At 39.5% G+C, this 18,157-nt stretch overlaps 1 protein-coding gene across 1 annotated transcript in view; it reads left to right on the top strand.

The window, feature by feature from the left end:
* Positions 1-18,151, top strand: part of Stx12 (syntaxin 12) — a 32,459-nt gene extending 14,308 nt beyond the window's left edge. Inside the window, exons 3-9 of the mRNA XM_010632605.3 lie at positions 1,290-1,389; positions 6,143-6,280; positions 11,035-11,078; positions 13,019-13,124; positions 15,097-15,169; positions 16,291-16,373; positions 17,737-18,151. Coding sequence (XP_010630907.1) covers positions 1,290-1,389; positions 6,143-6,280; positions 11,035-11,078; positions 13,019-13,124; positions 15,097-15,169; positions 16,291-16,373; positions 17,737-17,829 — 637 coding nt within the window. The 3' untranslated portion in view covers positions 17,830-18,151. The remainder of the gene's footprint in view (positions 1-1,289; positions 1,390-6,142; positions 6,281-11,034; positions 11,079-13,018; positions 13,125-15,096; positions 15,170-16,290; positions 16,374-17,736) is intronic.
* The last annotated feature ends 6 nt before the right edge of the window (positions 18,152-18,157 follow it).

Genomic DNA, 18,157 nt, shown 5'->3' with positions numbered 1-18,157 from the left:
TTTTTTTTTTTTTTTGTGGCATATGCAGGGTAGCACTGTCCACTGAGCTACATCCCAGCTTTGTCCTTATGTACTTTTTTCTTTTTTTTTTTTTTTGATACTGGGGAATCGAACTCAGGACCTTGTGAGACACATGTGGTGCCACTGAGCTAAATCCCCGGCCCTGTATGCATTTTTATGATAGAAAAGGGATTTTTGTTTTGGAGGAAAAGGCCCAAAAGGCAAGCATAAATAGCAGGTAAGGAGCCAAGGATAAACCTGAAAAAGGATCAGCCTTTGACAGGAATGAGAGAACAGATCTTTTTTCCTTAGTACAGTTAGGAAGCTATGCTTGCATTTGTTTATTTATCTATCAATCATTTATTTATTTAGAGTCAGAGTCTCATTGTTTATCCCAGGCTGGCACTGAACTCATGGCCATCCTTCTGCCTCAGCCTCCCAAGTACTGGGATTATGGGAAGGCACTTCAACTCCTAGCTAAGAAACAATGCTTTTTTTTTGGTACGGGGATTGAACTTGGGTCCTTGTGTTTGCGAGACAGGCAGCAGAACCACTGAACTACATCCCCGGCTAGGAAACTATGCTTTTTTAATGCATGTACCTGGATTTTAGTCAGTGGACTGTGACAGAAACCAACCATGTCGAACTTTTGGGAAATTCAAATGCAAATGAGGATTTTATGAGCGAGTTCAGTGTATTAAAACCTTAAGACCTAGGCATGAGTGGCAATTGCTCTTTCTCTATTTCTTTCTTTTTATTTTTTTGGTATCAAGGATCAAACTCAGGACCTTGTGCTTGCAAGAACCTTGTGCAGGCAGCAGAACCACTGAGCTAAATCCCTAGCCCTTCTATTTCTTTTTTGAGACAAGATTTCACTATGTAGTTCAGGGTGTCCTGGAATTTAGGACGATCCTTCTGCCTCAGCCTCCTGAGTGCTGGGATTGCAGGCATGAGTCCATGCCCAGCGACTTAAATAATATGAATGAAGATGTCTTGAGGTAGGTTTGCCTAGGAACTATTTCTAAAATTTTGTTTTGAACATGAGCATTGGGGCACCCATTTCTTCAAATGGCCTTCATTCCCAGTGTTGTGAGACACTCTGAGAACAAAGTAATACTTAGTATGGTAGCTTTCAAGAAGTCACAACATCCTGGGGCTGGAGATTTGGCTCAGTGGTTCGGCTGCCTGCCTCGCAAGCTCCATGGCCCAAATTCAATCCCTGGTACTAAAAAAAAAAAAAAAAAGAAGAAGAAGTCACAACATCCTGAAATATGTCTTTTCTGTCTTAGGCAACAGTTACAGCACTCCACAAATCAGCTCGCCAAGGAAACAAATGAATTGCTGAAGGAATTAGGGTCCCTGCCCCTTCCCTTATCCACTTCAGAGCAGGTTGGTATTTTCTGTTTTGCTATGTTTATTATTAGGAAAAGGCTTTATTTTTAGTTAAAAGGGAAAAAAAAGCAGTATGGGGAACAAAAATAAGTTGGCCTTTGTTGCTAGATGTACCTTCTCTGAACCTCAATTTTCTTATCTGTTAAAATGTGAGGGATGTTACTATTGGGGCAGTAGAAAAATATATGCACAGATATTGTAATGTGCCTGGCACTCAGTAAGTGTTCAACATATGGTGGCTACTGCTGTTGTTAACATTAATGTACTAGATTGAGCTGGAGAGGAACTTCAATGTTTGCGTCTCTTTGGGTTTGGCTAGCAGCTGTATGTTTACAGGCTTGATTGTACTTTGTTTTATATCCAGTATCTATACATTTTAATCCAAATATTTGCAAAGGGACCTTTGTGTCCCACTTAGGGTCATTTATAGGTCACAGGCTAAGGAAATGCTCAAGGAAGGTTTCTCTTTTCAAGTCATTTTGCTCAGTGGCCGTTCAGATTCTTTAACACCGTCCCATTGGCTTGAACCACCAGCAGTAAATGCGTGCTTATCCCACCCAGTCGGACTTTCCCGTGCCACCAGATGGGACAGTCATGCATGTACTGCCCATGGTTCAGAGCTGTCTGGCAACAAGATGTACGGATTATAGCACCATCTCGAACATGTTAAATATACACAACTTTTACTCAGATTCATTGTTCCTTTCATAAGCTATTTCTTCTTTAATTCCTGAAATTAGATGTGTCCCCTCCTTTATCAACACTTACCTCTTAACTATCATCCATTGTCTACCTTCAGGAAAAAAGTTCCATTGACCTTAGCCTGTTGTGCTTCTAGCTTCTGTACCATTCAAGGGGGCGCTTAACATACATAACTTTTATTATTGAACTTTTAAAATATCCTATCACAGATGGTTCTAAAGACACAGCCTTCAACTTCTCTTCTGGGTTTTTCAAACTTTGGCTTGTGGCTACTGAAACATGAAATCATTTTAGTATGTTATGAGCAGTATTTTAAAAAACTAAAATAGAGTAGAAATATCAAAGTGTATACCACGTGATGAGTAAATATTGTTACATGAAACTTGTTTCTTACATTTATGATAGCTCTCAAGAAGTCACAATATACATATTATGAATATATATTAGGTTATCATGTCAGATTCTTACCGTGGGTCTCCATCAGAAAAGTTTGAAAAGCACCAGTTTAACCTGGCAAGCTGTTTAATGTAGCGTGTATTCAGTCCTGAAATTTTTGTACCCTTTACATTAAACAGGAGCTAAAGCGTGGCATGGTGGCACACACCTGTAATACCAACACTAGGGAGACTGAGGCAGGAGGATCACCATGAGTTAAAGGCCAGCCTGGCTGCACAGTGAATTCAAGACCAGCGTCAACTACATACCAATACCCTGTCTCAAAAAGAAAAAAAAAAAAGAAAGAAAAGAAAAAGAAAGGGAGCCAATATCTTCCTGCTACAAAATAGTTACGATAAAATGTAATCTTAGTTTTAAAAAAAAGTAATCAGTGTAATTACGCTCCAGTTATCCACATATGGGTGGTTTGTTTTAGTTGGTGCCTGTAGTTACACTTCCTTCCCATCCAGCTTGCTTCCAAATTATCCCTTTACCCCCTCCTAGCTGTGTGCTTAGGGAATACACATTTCTAGATAGATTTCATGAAACAAAAAAAGGAATCTAAGTGTCTGGTGCAGACAGAGTACTGTTAAAAGTATCCAATGGTTAAATAGTAGTCTAAGCAAAATATAAATAGCTAAATCTACAACCAATATAAATTCATCTAATATGTTCCAAAACCAATAGAAGTTATTTTTGGATTATGCACGCTCTTATTCCCTTCCATTAGCTTGGATCATTAAGAACACAAAACAGATCTACAAATGTACTCTCTCAGGTGAAATACAATTCCTTGGTTCCCTTTCTGCTATTGTGCTGATACCCTTTGTCTTTTTGCTCTTTCTACATCAGAATCTATCTTAGCCCCATCAACCATCTTTTTAACACTATCATACATTCTACTTAGAGTTTTTCCCCATACCTATACTATCAGTGATCGTCTAATTCTCAAACCCTGGCCTCTTTTTTATTCATGTTTCTTCCAGATCCTCTTGCCCACCCTGTTTCCACTGAAACTTTCTTTCTGTGATTCTGTTTTGTTCTGTTTCCCACTCTACTGATTCCCAGTTTGAGTCTCAGCCTCCTTCCTGGACTCTAATGCTCTAGGAGGAGGCATGCTCCAAGGCTCTGCTGGGACCTTCTGGTTTTCTGACTCTGTTCTTTCTTCTCCAAGAGTCTTACCTACTGTTGTGACCTCCCTGCCACCCTCATGATCATGACCCTTAGATCTTTTCCCAACCTTAGTTAGCCTCCAAGTACTTAATCTGTATCACCAATTCTTGTCTTGATATTTCCTGCCTTGCAAGCACAAGGACCCAAGTTCAATCCCCGGTACAAAGAAAAAAAAAAGAAAAGAAAGGAAAAAAAAAAACAGATATAAGTTGACTGACAATAATTGTCATAGGAAAGAAGTTGATGGCTCTCTCTACCTCTTGCTGCTGATGCGTTGAGCGGCTTTTCTCTGCAAAGGCCTTCTACCCAGTTTCTGCCTGGGGACAGTCAACTGTGGGCTAAATCCTTGGAATCTTTCAGCCAAAACAAACTTCTCCTCTTAAAAAGAGATAAAGAGGGGTCTGATTTTTATTTTATTTTTTTATTTTTGTACCAGGGGTTGAACTCAGGACTTTGCACTTGTGAAGCTCTATAGAAGAGATAAAGAAAAAAAAAAGCTCATACCTCTTGGCTTAATATTTCCACTCATGCAGATTTCTCCAAAGGAAAAAAATGTACCTGGAGCCAAATATAAATATTAACTGTTATAGTAGGGCTCACTTTAGCTTTATTTGGTTTTTTTTGTTGTTGTTGTTGTTTTGTACTGGGGATCGAACTCAGGACCTTGTGCTTGCGAGGCAGGCAGCACAACCACTGAACTAAATCCCCGGCCAGCTTTAGCTTTATTTGTAATAGTTAAAAATTGGGAACAATCTATAAGAAATGTTTATGTAAAATTTACTAGATAAAGCCAGGTGTGGTGGTACAAGCTTGAAATCCCAGCACCGGGAGGCTGAGGCCGGAGAATTGCTGGGAGTTCAAGGGCACCATACATGGTGAGTTCAAGCCCAGCCTGAACTATACAGCAAGATCTTGTCTCATAAAATAAAAATTTTAAAAATTTACTAGATTAACTTGAGGGGATATTTGTAACATAGATTATAATTGCAGAGAATATGTACCATGGAAATGTTTATGCTATCCTTAAACATGATGTTTCAGGGCTGGGTAAATCGCTTAATGACAGAGCACTTGCCTAGCATGCACAAGGCCCCAGGTTCTAGCCCCATCACCAATAATAATAATAATAATAATAATGATGATGATGATGATGATGATGATGATGTTTTTGTCTGGCAAGATTTCTCTTCCTGTTGTCATAATGTGATCATTTTTTACTCAATCCCTCTTCTTACATCACCAGTTACTAAGTCATAATGTTCTTAAATCCATTTCTCTGTGATTCATTTACTGATACTATAGTCTACCAACCTTAAACCTAGATTATTGCAGTAAACTTTTTTTTGGTGGAGCTGGGGATTGAATCCAGGACTTTGTGCATTCTAGACAAATGCCCTATCACTGAGCTATATTATTAGCCCTACTGGAGTAATTTTTTTTAACCTATTCTTTCCTACCTGGTATGCCCCCCCAAGGACTATTTTTTCTAAGTTTCCAGGATGGAACTGTCATGTTTCCTGCTCAGAAATGCTCATTATTAGCTTGGCATTTAAGACCTACTCCAGTTAACCCCTTCCCTGCCTCCCAGTTGTGTCTTATAGCTCCTCTCATAAATAAACCTTTGGTTCTGACCAGAGTGCCTCCTTATAAGTCCGCTTCAATTTTCTACCATCATGCCCCTGCCTGCACTATTCTCTGGGTTAGATGCACCCTACCCTTTCTTTTTGCCTATTTATGCAGTACTCTTCCTTCAGTGTTCACCTCTTCTTGAGATCTTAGCCACTAGACTGATTATTTCTGCCTCTGAATTTCTAAAGTACTCATTGGATGTAGCAATTACTGTATTTATGACTTTTTCACTTACCTGTTTATGTCTTTTATCCACAAATACATAAGCTGTTTGAGGTCAAGGTGAGTTTTTATTGCTGTATGCTTATTAGCACAGGACAAATGTTCTCAGTATGTGTTTTTAAAGATATAGAAGTAGCATGCTTAGGAAAATAGTCCATAGGTTAAAGTAGTTGTCAAGATCTCAAAGAATTTAAGCCTCACTTAAAAGAAAATGCCAGTAAAAGAAAATGATCATAATTTTCAGGGAAGCTGTCAACTCAATATAGATGAATATAGTTTTCCATTCCAAAGGTATTTTTTCTGCTTTTACATTCTCCAAGGAACCAAAGATTCTAAATTAAATTCCTTCTGAAATTACAGGTAAATGATACCCAGTTCCTAGTTTGTTAGAGTGAAAGATGAAGAAGTCAGAATTTACCAGGGATTTGAGCTGGCAAAGAGCAAATTTATTAATTTAAGGAAGAGTCTGTTTTGTAGTAATTTTTCTAGTTAGAAATTTTTGAGGAGTGTAATTGCGCTTTTAATGAAAATTGAGGTCTAAATATTCTGGGTTAATATGGAATTTCAAGTTCTTGCTTAATTTCCTTAGCGCCAGCAGAAACTTCAGAAGGAACGCCTCATGAATGACTTCTCTGCAGCCTTAAACAATTTCCAGGCTGTGCAGAGAAGGGTGTCTGAGAAGGAAAAGGAGAGCATTGCCAGAGCCAGAGCTGGATCTCGTCTTTCTGTAAGTCACTTCCCAAGACCTTTGCAATTTTGGTGTGGCCCCCCCCCCCAGATCACCCCCCCTTAGGCCATTGGCCTTTGTTTACTATCACCCAAAACAAAACATATTCATCAGCTGGAGTGACAGTGCCAGATTCGTATGACTTATGTGAAAAGTATGTGTGTGACTGAAGAGAAGAATATGCACAAGGGTTAAGGACAGGGAAGGGAGAGCTATATGTAATTTTCTTTTTGATTTTGTCTTGTTGGTCTTACATTTTAAAAAAATCTATTTCCTAGAATATAGTAAGTTAGGTTACTTGGATTAGCTCTCTTTTTGAAAAGAATTATCAAATAATGGAATCTAAAAACCCAACTTCAAAGTAGCAAAGAGCCATGCAAATACTAATGTGAAAATCTCAGAGAGGTGAGCAGAGAGAGCACTGTGCTGAGTTTGCAATGAGTGCATTTGCTGAGGATAAACTCAAGCTTCAGTTTTAATGCCCTTGGGGCATGAAGAGGATAAAAGCCAAAGCCTAGGGTCTCTGTGAGGTGGAGGATATAAAGAAAATTCTCTTCAAATTAAACTGGACCTTAAAAGATTATATTCTTGGGGTAAGCCAAGAGTAAACCCCCTTTTCTCCAGCGGTCCACAAAAGGGTTACTTTAGCACTGAACTGAGCAGGTGGTAGAGAAAGGCAGAAGAGAGAGGAAGAGCCACAGTCACTTCAGGCAGATATATTGTGTTGCCCAAATTCACACTACCTGGATGGTCCAAAGCCTCAAGGTTCAAGTGGCCCTGGAAGGAATCCCTTCAATAGTTCCTTAAGTGCAGTAAGTAGCACCTGGTTAACAATAGCACCCAGAGAGCCAGGTGTGGTGCTACACCCCTATAATACCAGTACCCTGGAGGCTGAGGCAGGAGTATCACGGTGAATTCCAGGCAAGTCTAGGCTACATAGCAAGACCTAGCTAAAAAAGAAAAAGAAAGAAAGTACACAAAGAAACAAATTATCTTGAACAAGAACTAATAGAAACAATAGTAAAGTGATATATACCTGTAAATAGTCTGCAGGACCAGGGATGCAGCAGAAAGCTTGTTTAGTCTTAACAAGACTGAGTTTTGTGGGGTTTTTTGTTTTGTTTTGTTTTGTTTTTTTGTTTTTTTGGTACTGGAGATCGAACTCAGGACCTTGTACTTGCGAGGCAGGTGCGGGTGCCACTGAGCTAAATCCCCAGCCCAAGAAGACCCTGAGTTATGTTCCCAGTAGCGCATTAAAAAACATAACACACTTTGTATATTAGGATTATAAAACAGTCATACTTACGGTGTTTAAAGAACTAAGAGATGGTGTAGTGGAATATGTGAGGCTGAGGAAGGAAGATGGCAAGTTCTAGCCCATTCTGGGCAACTTAGTAACTTAATGAATCCCTGTCTCAAAGTAAATAATAGAGGGGATGGCCAGGGATTTAGTTCAGTGGCACTACACCTGGAAGGGAAAGGAATATTTTAATAACCTTTTAAGATCATAGTTGATGCTTTTTGACACATCAGAATTTGACAAAAGCTGGGCACAGTGGTGCACACCTGTAATCTTGGCTACTCAGGAGGCTGAGGTAGGAGGATCCCAAGTTCTAGGCCAGCCTGGGTGATTTAGCAGGAGCCTGTCTCAAAAAATTAAAAAATGGATTAAAAAAATTACTTTGACAAAAGTTGATTTCATTAATCTAGATGATTAATTTAAATAATCTAAAAGAGTATCACTTTTTGTGGTCACATTTACATACTTGACTTGATTTCTTATCCATACATGATTTTTATGACATCACAATTTTTGTGTATTTGCAATTTGGAAAATACTGGCTCCCTGAGTTATGCAGGTCTTCTAAAGTGATGTCACCATCACTTTCATCAGAAAAGTCTTAAAATTTTGAGAAACTGTCATAGTTCTAAGTTTTCCAAATTCTGTTTTCTTGAAATTTACTTTTATTTTATTTTTTTTCCTTTGGTATCAGGGATCAAACTTGGGACCTTGCACTTAGGCCGGCTCGGTGCCACTGAGCTAAATCCCTGGTCCTTCTTCATTTTTCTTGAAAGTGATAGATTTATTTTGAAAAAGTTGTCTGCCAAATACTAATCTTTAAAGTATGTGTGTGTTTATAAAAAGTTCATAAGCCTTTCAATGTTTTATAAAACCATATCGAATAAATAGAAATATTTCTTAAAAATACAGATAGTTCAGCCTCCAACTCAGTTGCACAGTACTCTTCCTAGAAACAAACATCATATTTCCGTATAGAACAGAAGTATATGTATAACTCATTTCACCATACAGAATATTTTAAAAAGTATATTAAAGGGTGGAGACTTAACTAATTAGTATAGCTTTATCAAAGAAAAACTAAAGTGTTTAATGCATTGTTAACGGTTGAACTTAGGGCCTTTGCACTAAGCTGCACCCCCAGCTCCTTTTTTTATTTTTAATTTTGAGAAGGGTCTCATTAAGTCTCTAAATTGCCTGGAATGGACTTGAATTTCTGATCCTCCTGCCTCGGCGTCACAGTGCTGGGATTGCAGGCGTGTGCCACCGCATCCAACCTCTTCATTGTGTGTGTGTGCTGAAGAAGACAGTGATACTGGTGTAGTTTGGTGCTGCTTCCTTGAGCCATGGTCTCCACCATTGCTTTTGTCCATAAGTGAAGATGTTAGTACAGTGAAAAAGGCAAATAAAAAGATTTCTATTACTTCAGATAGTGGTGAAACAAATGAAAAGGTATTGAAAAAAATTTTTTTTTGTTTTGGTGGTACTGGGAATCATACCCAGGGCCTTCGCAGTGAGCTATTTCCCCAGCTCTTTTTTTTTTATTAAGTTGGCAGGGTTGGCTTGAACTTTTAATCTGTATGCCTCGGCCTTCCAGAGTACCAGATTATAGATGTGCTCTACCACACCTGGCTCAGTACTCAACTTCTTGGTAGACATGGACTCTCTAGAGGAAAACAAAGATGAAATACTTGTTCACAGAGAGGGCAGAAGTCTTAAATTCTATGAATATTGGGTACAATTGTCATGGACGTGATACATCAGGAACTTTCCTATCTGGCTTAGGGTAGCATGAATTGGAGCAACCACTTTGGAAAACATGTTAGCTGTATTTTCAGAGACAGGTATACCGATGACTCAACAGCTCTACTTACTATAGAGAAACCTGAATATCTGTACATCAGGATAGATATACAAGAATGTTTATAGCGGCATTACTTGTAATAGCCAAAAATTGGAAACATTAAAAAAAAGAAAACATTCAGGCTGAGAGTACAGCATAGTGGTAGAGAGAGCACTTGCATTGCATATATGAGGACCTGGCTTCTATTCCTGAACACACACACACACACACACACACACACACACACACACCCAGGTGTCTTTTTTTTTTTTTTTTTTTTCTCAGTACCAGGGATTGAACTCAGGACCTTACTCTTGCCAGGCAGATATAATGCCACTGAGCTACATCCCTGGTTCCACCCAGATGTCTTTGAGCAGTAGAACAGATAAATACATTGTGACATCTCAAAAAGCAGGACAAGGATGTATCTTAGCACAAAGGCCCCAGTTCCACCAAAAAAGAAAACAAAAAGCCAAGGACCCAGTGACCAGGTATCTGTAGTCCCTGCTATTCAGGAGGTTGAGACAGAAGGGTTGGTCAATCCGAGAGTTTGAAGTCAACCTGGGCAATATAGTAAGATCCCCAACTCAAAAGAAAAGGAAAGAAAACAAACCCTCATATTAAAAAAAAAAAAAAAGGTCAGATGTGGCACACACCTGTAATTCTAGATCTTGGGAGGCTGAGGCAGGATTGCCATGAATTCAAGGTCAGACTGTGCTACACAGTGAGTTAAAGGCCAGCCTGGAATGTATAGCAAGATCCTGTCTCAAAAACAAAACAACACAAAACACCAACAGTGTTCATGTGGGATGGGTAGAATTTCGAAATTTTTATTTTGTTTATCCTCTATTGCTGTTATAAAAAGTGTGAGCCATGGGCCAGGGATTTAGCTCAGTGGCGCTGTGTCTGCCTGGCAAGAGTAAGGTCCTGAGTTCAATCCCCAGTACAAAAAAAAAAAAAAAAAAAAGAGGGGGTGAGCCTTGAGCTCTAGGCGTTGTGGTGCATGCCTGTAATCTGAGCACTTAGGAGGGTGAGGCAGGAGGATTGTTTGAGGCCAGCCTGGACTACACAGTGAGACCGTGTCTCAAAAAAAAAGATAAACCTTAAAAAATGAAAGCAAGTTGGGTTTTTTAAAAAATCTTCATTTCTTTTTACATTACAAATGTCAGATATGCATTAAACTGATTTTTGAAGTTAGTTTACCACTTTGGTAGCTAATGTGCTATCCATGTCCATTAAGAAAAACTTCACAGGTTCTGAAATGTTTTTCTGCAAGGGTTCAATCTTTTCCTTTACCTTCCTCCAAATTTGAAGATAGGCTGTCATCATCATCACTACTGTTAGTCCCTCTCCTCTTCATTTCCTTCTCTCCATCTTGCTTATCCTCTCCATTTCTGTTCTGGGCCCAGCTGGAATACAGATTTGCTGTGAACCCCTTCAGACCCACTTCTTAGTGGAGACTGATTGCCAGAGTCCTGTGTCGCCTCGCAGATCCCGTTGGAGTCAAGGGGTGTCGCTTCTCTATGTTGTGGCTAAGGAAGCCCTTGTTTTGTGTGTCTGTTTGCAACACATTTCTGGTTAATAGCACTAATAATGCCATCTGCTTTCTAGGTGGAAGAGAGGCAAAGAGAGGAGCAGCTCGTCTCATTTGACAGGTAAAGGATTATTCACTTAACATGCTGGGTTGCCGATAGGTATCTATCTTTTTTTTTCCCTGTACTGGGGATCGAACTCAGCAGGCATGCTGCTACTGAGCTAAATCCCTGGTCCTATATTTTTATTTTTCATTTTAAAATATCAGTGAGGAAAAAGTAAAGGTGGACCAGGGAAAATTTGTCATCCAAAAAGTAAAATTAAAAAGTAAAAAATTACAGACTTTTGTAAGGTCTTTGAAGTATTGGATGGATAATTTCAAGATGAATAAAAATTCTAAGAAACTCACAGTCACTATCTGTGTGGGTAAGAAAGCTTGACTTTCCCGGAGTAAGTACAATCCCACAAATCTACGGAGTAGGAAGTCTCGGTTATTTTACCTGTAATTCAGATATAAATTCTTCAGCATTCCTGGGTCTCTGTTTATTTACCTTTAAAATGAGGCCAGTTCATCCTTGGGAATATTAAGAAGAAAAAGACCATTTGTATCCAAAAGACATTTCCCTTACCTTCTCCAATCTAACCCACAGATATATGTTTATGTTATAAGTTTGGAACTTAAAAATGTCTTATCATAGATATGTATCCATTGCCCCACTATCATATGAACACCACACAGCCCTAGGAGGCTCTGTCTTACTCAGTTTTATATCTCCAGGACAGGGAGGAAATCTTTCAAATATTGTGGAGCTGAGTGTGATGGCACATATCTGTAATCGTAGTACTTAGGGGACCAGAGCAGGAGGGTTGTGAGTTCGAGTTCAGCCTGGGCTACATGAATTTAAAGCAAGCCTGGGTTGTATAATAAGACCCTGTCTCCAAAAACCTAAATAAGCCAGGCTTGGTGGTGCATGCCTATAATCTCAGCACTTGGGAGGCTGAGACAGGAGGATTGCTGTGAGTTCGAGGCCAGCTTGGGCTCCATAGTGAGTTCAAGGGCAACCTGAACTACATAAGAGACCTTCTCAAAAACAAACAAAAAAACTAAGTAAATAAATATTGTGGAGATAATATATGATTTATACATACTTTCAAAAATGCATAAAACTGGTTTAAAAAAAAAACAAACACTTTTTGAGACAGGGTCTTGCTATGTAGCCCAGGCTGGTCTTATAAACTGTATTCACTTTGCAGCCCACGCTGGCCTCAAACACTGCAGTACTCCTGCCTCTGCCTCCTGAGGGCTGGGGTTTCAGGTGTGTGCTACTATACTATGGCATGCTAATTCTGGAGTTTCTAGGTATTTGGCCTAGTATAATAAGTAATATACCTTTCTTCTAAATATTTAAGAGTTACATTTCATTGGTTTTACTTTTGTTTTGTTATGAGGTATACAGTAAAGCCCAAAGTATAACCTTAAGGAAATCCCCAAAAACCAGAAGGTGTGATTCTTTTAAATTGGTGAAGCTGGGCATAGGTGGTGTATGTCTGTAATCCCAGCACCTGAGAGGCTGAGGCAGAAGGACTGCCACAAGTTCCAGGCCAGTCTGGGCTAACATAGTGATACCTTGTGTCAAAAAACAAAAACAAACCAAACAACAACAACAATAATAAAATAAATGAATTGGAGCTGGGTGTGGAGGTGCACACCTGTAATCCCAGCACTTAGGAGGCTGAGGCAGGAGGATTGCTGTGAGTTTGAGAACAGCCTGAGTTCAAAATGTAGGATTTGCAAGATTGCAGAGTGTCCCCCTAAGTAGAAAAAGCAAGGAGTCCCAGCCTCCGTAGTTCTGCTTCTCAGTTTTGCCCATGAAGGCTGAGACTTCCTGATATATTAGTTCTTTGCCTCTGCGCATGGAACTCTGGCCCTGAGGGACATGGAATCACAGAGGAATTGGGGCCCTAGCCATGTCTGCACAGGCTCTGCTGGCAGCAGAGGTGTTGATGTGGCTCACCATACATCAGACAGGTGGAATCAGCTAGCGTGCTTGTCTCCCCACAGCCATGAGGAGTGGAACCAGATGCAGAGCCAGGAGGATGAGGCAGCCATCACTGAGCAGGACCTGGAGCTTATTAAGGAGAGGGAAACGACAATTCGGCAGTTGGAGGTGAGAGGCAGGTCATGTTCTTGTTGGACTCATTTTGTCTGCAGGTACCTGGACTTTCTAGTGTGAATTTTCTCTCAGTTATAATGAAGAAGCATGAAATGAGTCATTGTGTATTTGTGTATTATGTCTCAATTTATTCCTGGTCATTCTGAACAGCTATGATGATACTGGACTTGGCACCTAGGAATACTTAAATCCTTTCCTTAATTTTTTTTTTCTTTTTGGTGCTGGGGATTGAACTCAGAACCTTGCGCTTGTGAGGCAGGTAGCAGAACTACCAAGCTAAATCCCTGCCCTCCTTTCCTTAAATTTTATAGGGTTTCCTTGAGATATATTCATGGAGAACAAAAGCAAGACAAGGACATGTCTAAGTTAGGCAGAGGTCTAAGTTAGGCAGAGGTCTTTGAAGAGCCTGTTGGTTAGAGTGAGTAGCTTAGGATAAAAACACATCAGAAGACATCCAGCGTTCTAGTTTCTAAAGTCCAGCTCTAAGTTGGAAATCTTATCTCTTCATTAGGTCTGGGCAATGGAAATAGTTTTTAAGGTGAGGGTTGAAGGAGAAGTCTATAGACCTTTTTTTCTCCATCTCCCCTCCACCTTTTGGTACTGGGGATCGAACTTGGGTTCCTGCACTTGTGTTGCAGGCTGCGGAACCACTGAGCTAAATCCCCGTCCCTAAGACCTTTCTTGCCTAAGCTCAGTCTGGAGCTCTGCACAATGCCCAGTAAAATCTTTCACCCAGAAGGAAGATAGAAGGCAACTGCATCCCTGTGGCAGAGGTAGGAGAGGAGGGCAGTGGAGAGAATGTTAGCTTCTCCTTGACCTTCATCTGTAGCAGTGGTTCTGAATCCTGCACATTAGAACCACCTGGGGAAAAAATTTAAATACCCCAGTTATCCTTTCTCACCACTAATTATTAGATGAAGCCCCAGATGATTATAATGTACAGCCAGGATTGAGCCCCCCTCTCTAGAACCATCAGTATCTATTTTTACATGGTACAGTTTTATCTTCAATTAAGCCATTTTGTTGCTTTCAAAGATAATCCAACCATCTGTCTGTCCTTCCTCCTTTCCTGCCTGCCTGCCTGCCTTCCTTCCTTCCTTCCTTCCTTCCTTCCTTCCTTCTTGCAGTGCTGAGGCTCATCTTTCCTTTACTGTCTTCTTTCACCTAATGCTGCTAATCATTGATTAGAAATGCTCTCACAGCAAGGAGGAGAGTGAGAGATACAGAGCTAAGGAAAGGCCCCTTAGGAGCAACATTTCATAGGCTTTGTTTCCATTGCCCTTCTGCCTGTCCATATGTCCAGGTCATTGGCCACTGCCTGTGAGTCAGTTAAAATCCAAATGGGATTTTACTTCCATTTGTCCACCCCAGCACACTGGCTTCTATATATATATATAGCTGGACATGTAGCTCAGTGGTAGAGTACTTGTCTAGCATGGCCCTAGGTTCAGTCCATTTCATAGGCTTTGTTTCCATTGCCCTTCTGCCTGTCCATATGTCCAGGTCATTGGCCACTGCCTGTGAGTCAGTTAAAATCAAAATGGGATTTTACTTCCATTTGTCCACCCCAGCACACTGGCTTCTATATATATATATAGCTGGACATGTAGCTCAGTGGTAGAGTACTTGTCTAGCATGGCCCTAGGTTCAGTCTACCAAAACACACACACACACACACACACACACACACACACACACACACACAAATTGTTTAATGGGCATCTTTACTTGTCTTTTGTTTAATAATAATATTAGGCAGATAGATGATTTTCTGTTTATAGAGAAAGTATGTTTTATAGAGCTTTTAAAAACACGTGGGCCTGTAGGTATAGCTCAGAGGTATGCGTGCAAGAAATTATGGGTTCAAATCCTAGCACTACAAAATACAAACAAATTGTGGTATGTTCATAGGTAAGGAGAGAAAAGAAATCTTGTAACATGGTGCTTGTTTTTCTTTCTTCTTTAGGCTGATATTTTGGATGTCAATCAGATATTTAAAGATTTGGCTATGATGATCCATGACCAGGGTGATCTGATTGGTATGTATTATTGATAGCTTTAACCTCAAGGTGAGTTGAAAGTATCTGTGTGCAAAGAAATTGGTGAGACATGTCATCTACATACTTAAAATTTAGAAATATTATTTAAAAATGATTGAATTCATTTTCTTTGCAAGTTTCTTATATTCTCGGATGTAGAAGTTAAAATGAAATCTCTTCGCTTGTCATATTCCTTGGGGAAGTCTTTGTTTAGAGAAATAGTTGTCAGCCTCCTAGCTTTTATCTCTAGAAACTTGTACAATTATGATGGCAATAACTTTTTTAACACTTTTATGTGGGAACAATCTAATTTATAAAAAATTGCAAAAGGGGGGATGTAGCTCAGCAGTGCTGTGCCTTCCTGGCAAGCACAAAGTCCAGAGTTCAGTCCCAGTACTGGGGGGAAAAAAATTGCAAAAATAAAAATATAAGGCATACTTTTATACCCTTATTTAGATTTATTTTTGTTAACATTCTGCCCCATTTGTGAGGTTCTCTCTTTGTGTTTGTGGGTGTAGGTGTATATATATAAAATACTTTCTGAACTATTTATAGGTAGGTTGTTTTATACCCTTTACCCCCTAAAAACTTTAGTAGTGTTTATTTTCAAAAAATAAGGATATTCTCTTATCAAAATAGTAACTTTTAGGGCTGGGGATTTAGGTCAGTGGTGCCACCTGCCTCACAAGTGCAAGGTCCTGAATTTGATCCCCGGCATCAGGGGGAAAAAAAAAAGAGTAACTTTTGAGGCTGAGGCAGGTGGATCACCATGAGTTCAAGGCAAGCCTAAGCTACATAGTGAGTACAAGGCCAGCCTACATAGCAAGACTCTGTCTCAATAAACAACAACAACAACAAAAAAAGATAGTTAACTCTGAGCGTGGCGTGGTGGTGCACATGTGTAATCCCAGCACTCAGAAAGCTGAGGCAGGAGGATCGCTGTGAGTTCGAGACCAGCCTGGGCTACATAGTGAGTTCCAGGTCAATCTCAAAAGGTAATTAACTTTGATTTCATGGCTATTTGGTCAGAATGGTGATGGGACCCATAACATCAAAAATCTCTTCAGTGTGCAGTCTTGAAACATCTGAGCATGCTCAAACATCCACTGTGCTTTTTGCAGACAGCATAGAAGCCAATGTGGAAAGCTCAGAAGTGCATGTCGAAAGAGCCACTGATCAGTTACAGCGAGCTGCTTACTACCAGGTAAAAGCAGGTAGCAAAAAAGTCATTCTGTGCTGCAGACTTGATGAGTATCAGGACATTCTGACACACTGAGAATAGTTGCAGCCTCTCTTATGGGCTCAAGCTGGAGGCAAGTAGTTATAATTGCAGTACCAGTTCCAGTTTTAGTACTTCTCTTTACAGGGAGAGCTACCAAATCATCAACTCTTGAATAAACTTTCCCAGAAGCTTCTTAGCTACAAACCTAAGCCCGTAAGCTAACAAGGTACCGACATCTAGCATAAGACTAATCCTATATCCTACACAACTGAAATGTGTTGCAGTTCAGTAAGAGGTACAGGTAAGATAGGATTTTATAGGTGCTGGACATTGACTGTTGCCACAGAGGATGGACATAGGATCAACTATGAGAGGTATTTATATATGAATAGAGATTAGTCATCAAGAAACTGTACCTGTGAGGTGAAATTCTTCTACATATTAATTGAAACTCTGGTTTTACAACTTTTCTGGGTCTTTATCTCAGTGTACAAATATTGACACTTCATATAGGAACAATCTCATTTATAAAAAGTTGCAAAAATAAAAATACAAAGTACTACTTTATACTCTTATCCAGATTTACTTTTTGTTAACGTTCTGGCCTAATAATTTCCCCTCAATTTGGTATTGCATGGATTTTTAGAAATAAATAGTATTTTAGTCACAAGTCTGATGCCAGCCTGGGCTACGAAGTGAATGTAGAACCAGCCTGGACTATGTAGTGAGACCCTCTCTCAAAGAAACAAAAAAAGGAAGGATTTAGAATATTAGAAAAATGTTTATGATAAACATTAAGTGAGAAAAACTATGATCCAATAATGTCAAACAGCAAAGCACGTAGATAAGAAATCAGAAGGAAATACAATCAAATCAAAGTGTTAATGACTGTATCTATAGATGATTGTTTTCTCTTTCTGCTTGCCTTATTTTTACAATGAACATAAAATTTTTAAATATATATAAAACTGTTCCTAAAAATACATACACACAGGGCTGAGATTGTGGCTCAGTGGTAAAATGATTGCCTGCTACATGTAGAACCCTTGGTTTGAGTCCCAGCACTGCAAAAATAAATAAAATACGTACGTACTAATTTTATTACAAATAATGCGTAGCTGCATAGAGTGTAGCTCCTTTGCAGAACTGTATTTGGGAACAAGTGAAGCCTGCACCACTGCCTTGCCCTGGTAACTGCTGAGATTTTGGGAATGGTCGCTGCATATATGTGTGTGGATAGAGAACTTTGAATTACAAGGAGGTGGCTTTATGAAGCGCTGTTGGAGTTGATAGAAAAAGGTTTACTTATTTCATGAGTATCTTCTTTCCGTATTTCTTTCCTTAGAAAAAATCTCGCAAGAAGATGTGTATCCTGGTGCTTGTCCTGACAGTGATGTTTACAATCTTGGGATTTATTATCTGGCTAGTTTCTAAATGAAGTATGAGTGCCTCAGAGCCTTCTCCTGCTGAGTTGTTTTCAAGAGCAAGTGCTGGTTGGACTCTTGCCAGAACAAACTGATCACAAGAAGAGAGCGTACACCAGAACATCCTGTAATAATTTAGTTAGAAACTAACTGCTAACTAGTCCTTGAAATTAGTGACCTCTGGAGACAGTATTTATCAGTTTATGTATACATTTTATGGATTTCTCAAATTAGGAATGAATTTACATGGACTTTGCTTTCTCTTGAATTTTGATTGACCTTTGTCCCAAGCATTTCCTGAAAATTCCATTATAGATATTCTTTTTTTTTTTTTTTTTTTTT

Source organism: Fukomys damarensis, unplaced genomic scaffold (assembly GCF_012274545.1).
Source record: "Fukomys damarensis isolate Sample0158 unplaced genomic scaffold, DMR_v1.0_HiC HiC_scaffold_23, whole genome shotgun sequence".
NCBI lineage: Eukaryota > Metazoa > Chordata > Mammalia > Rodentia > Bathyergidae > Fukomys > Fukomys damarensis.
The sequence above is the reverse complement of the archived record's forward strand: the minus strand, read 5'-3'. Positions and strand labels throughout refer to the sequence as shown.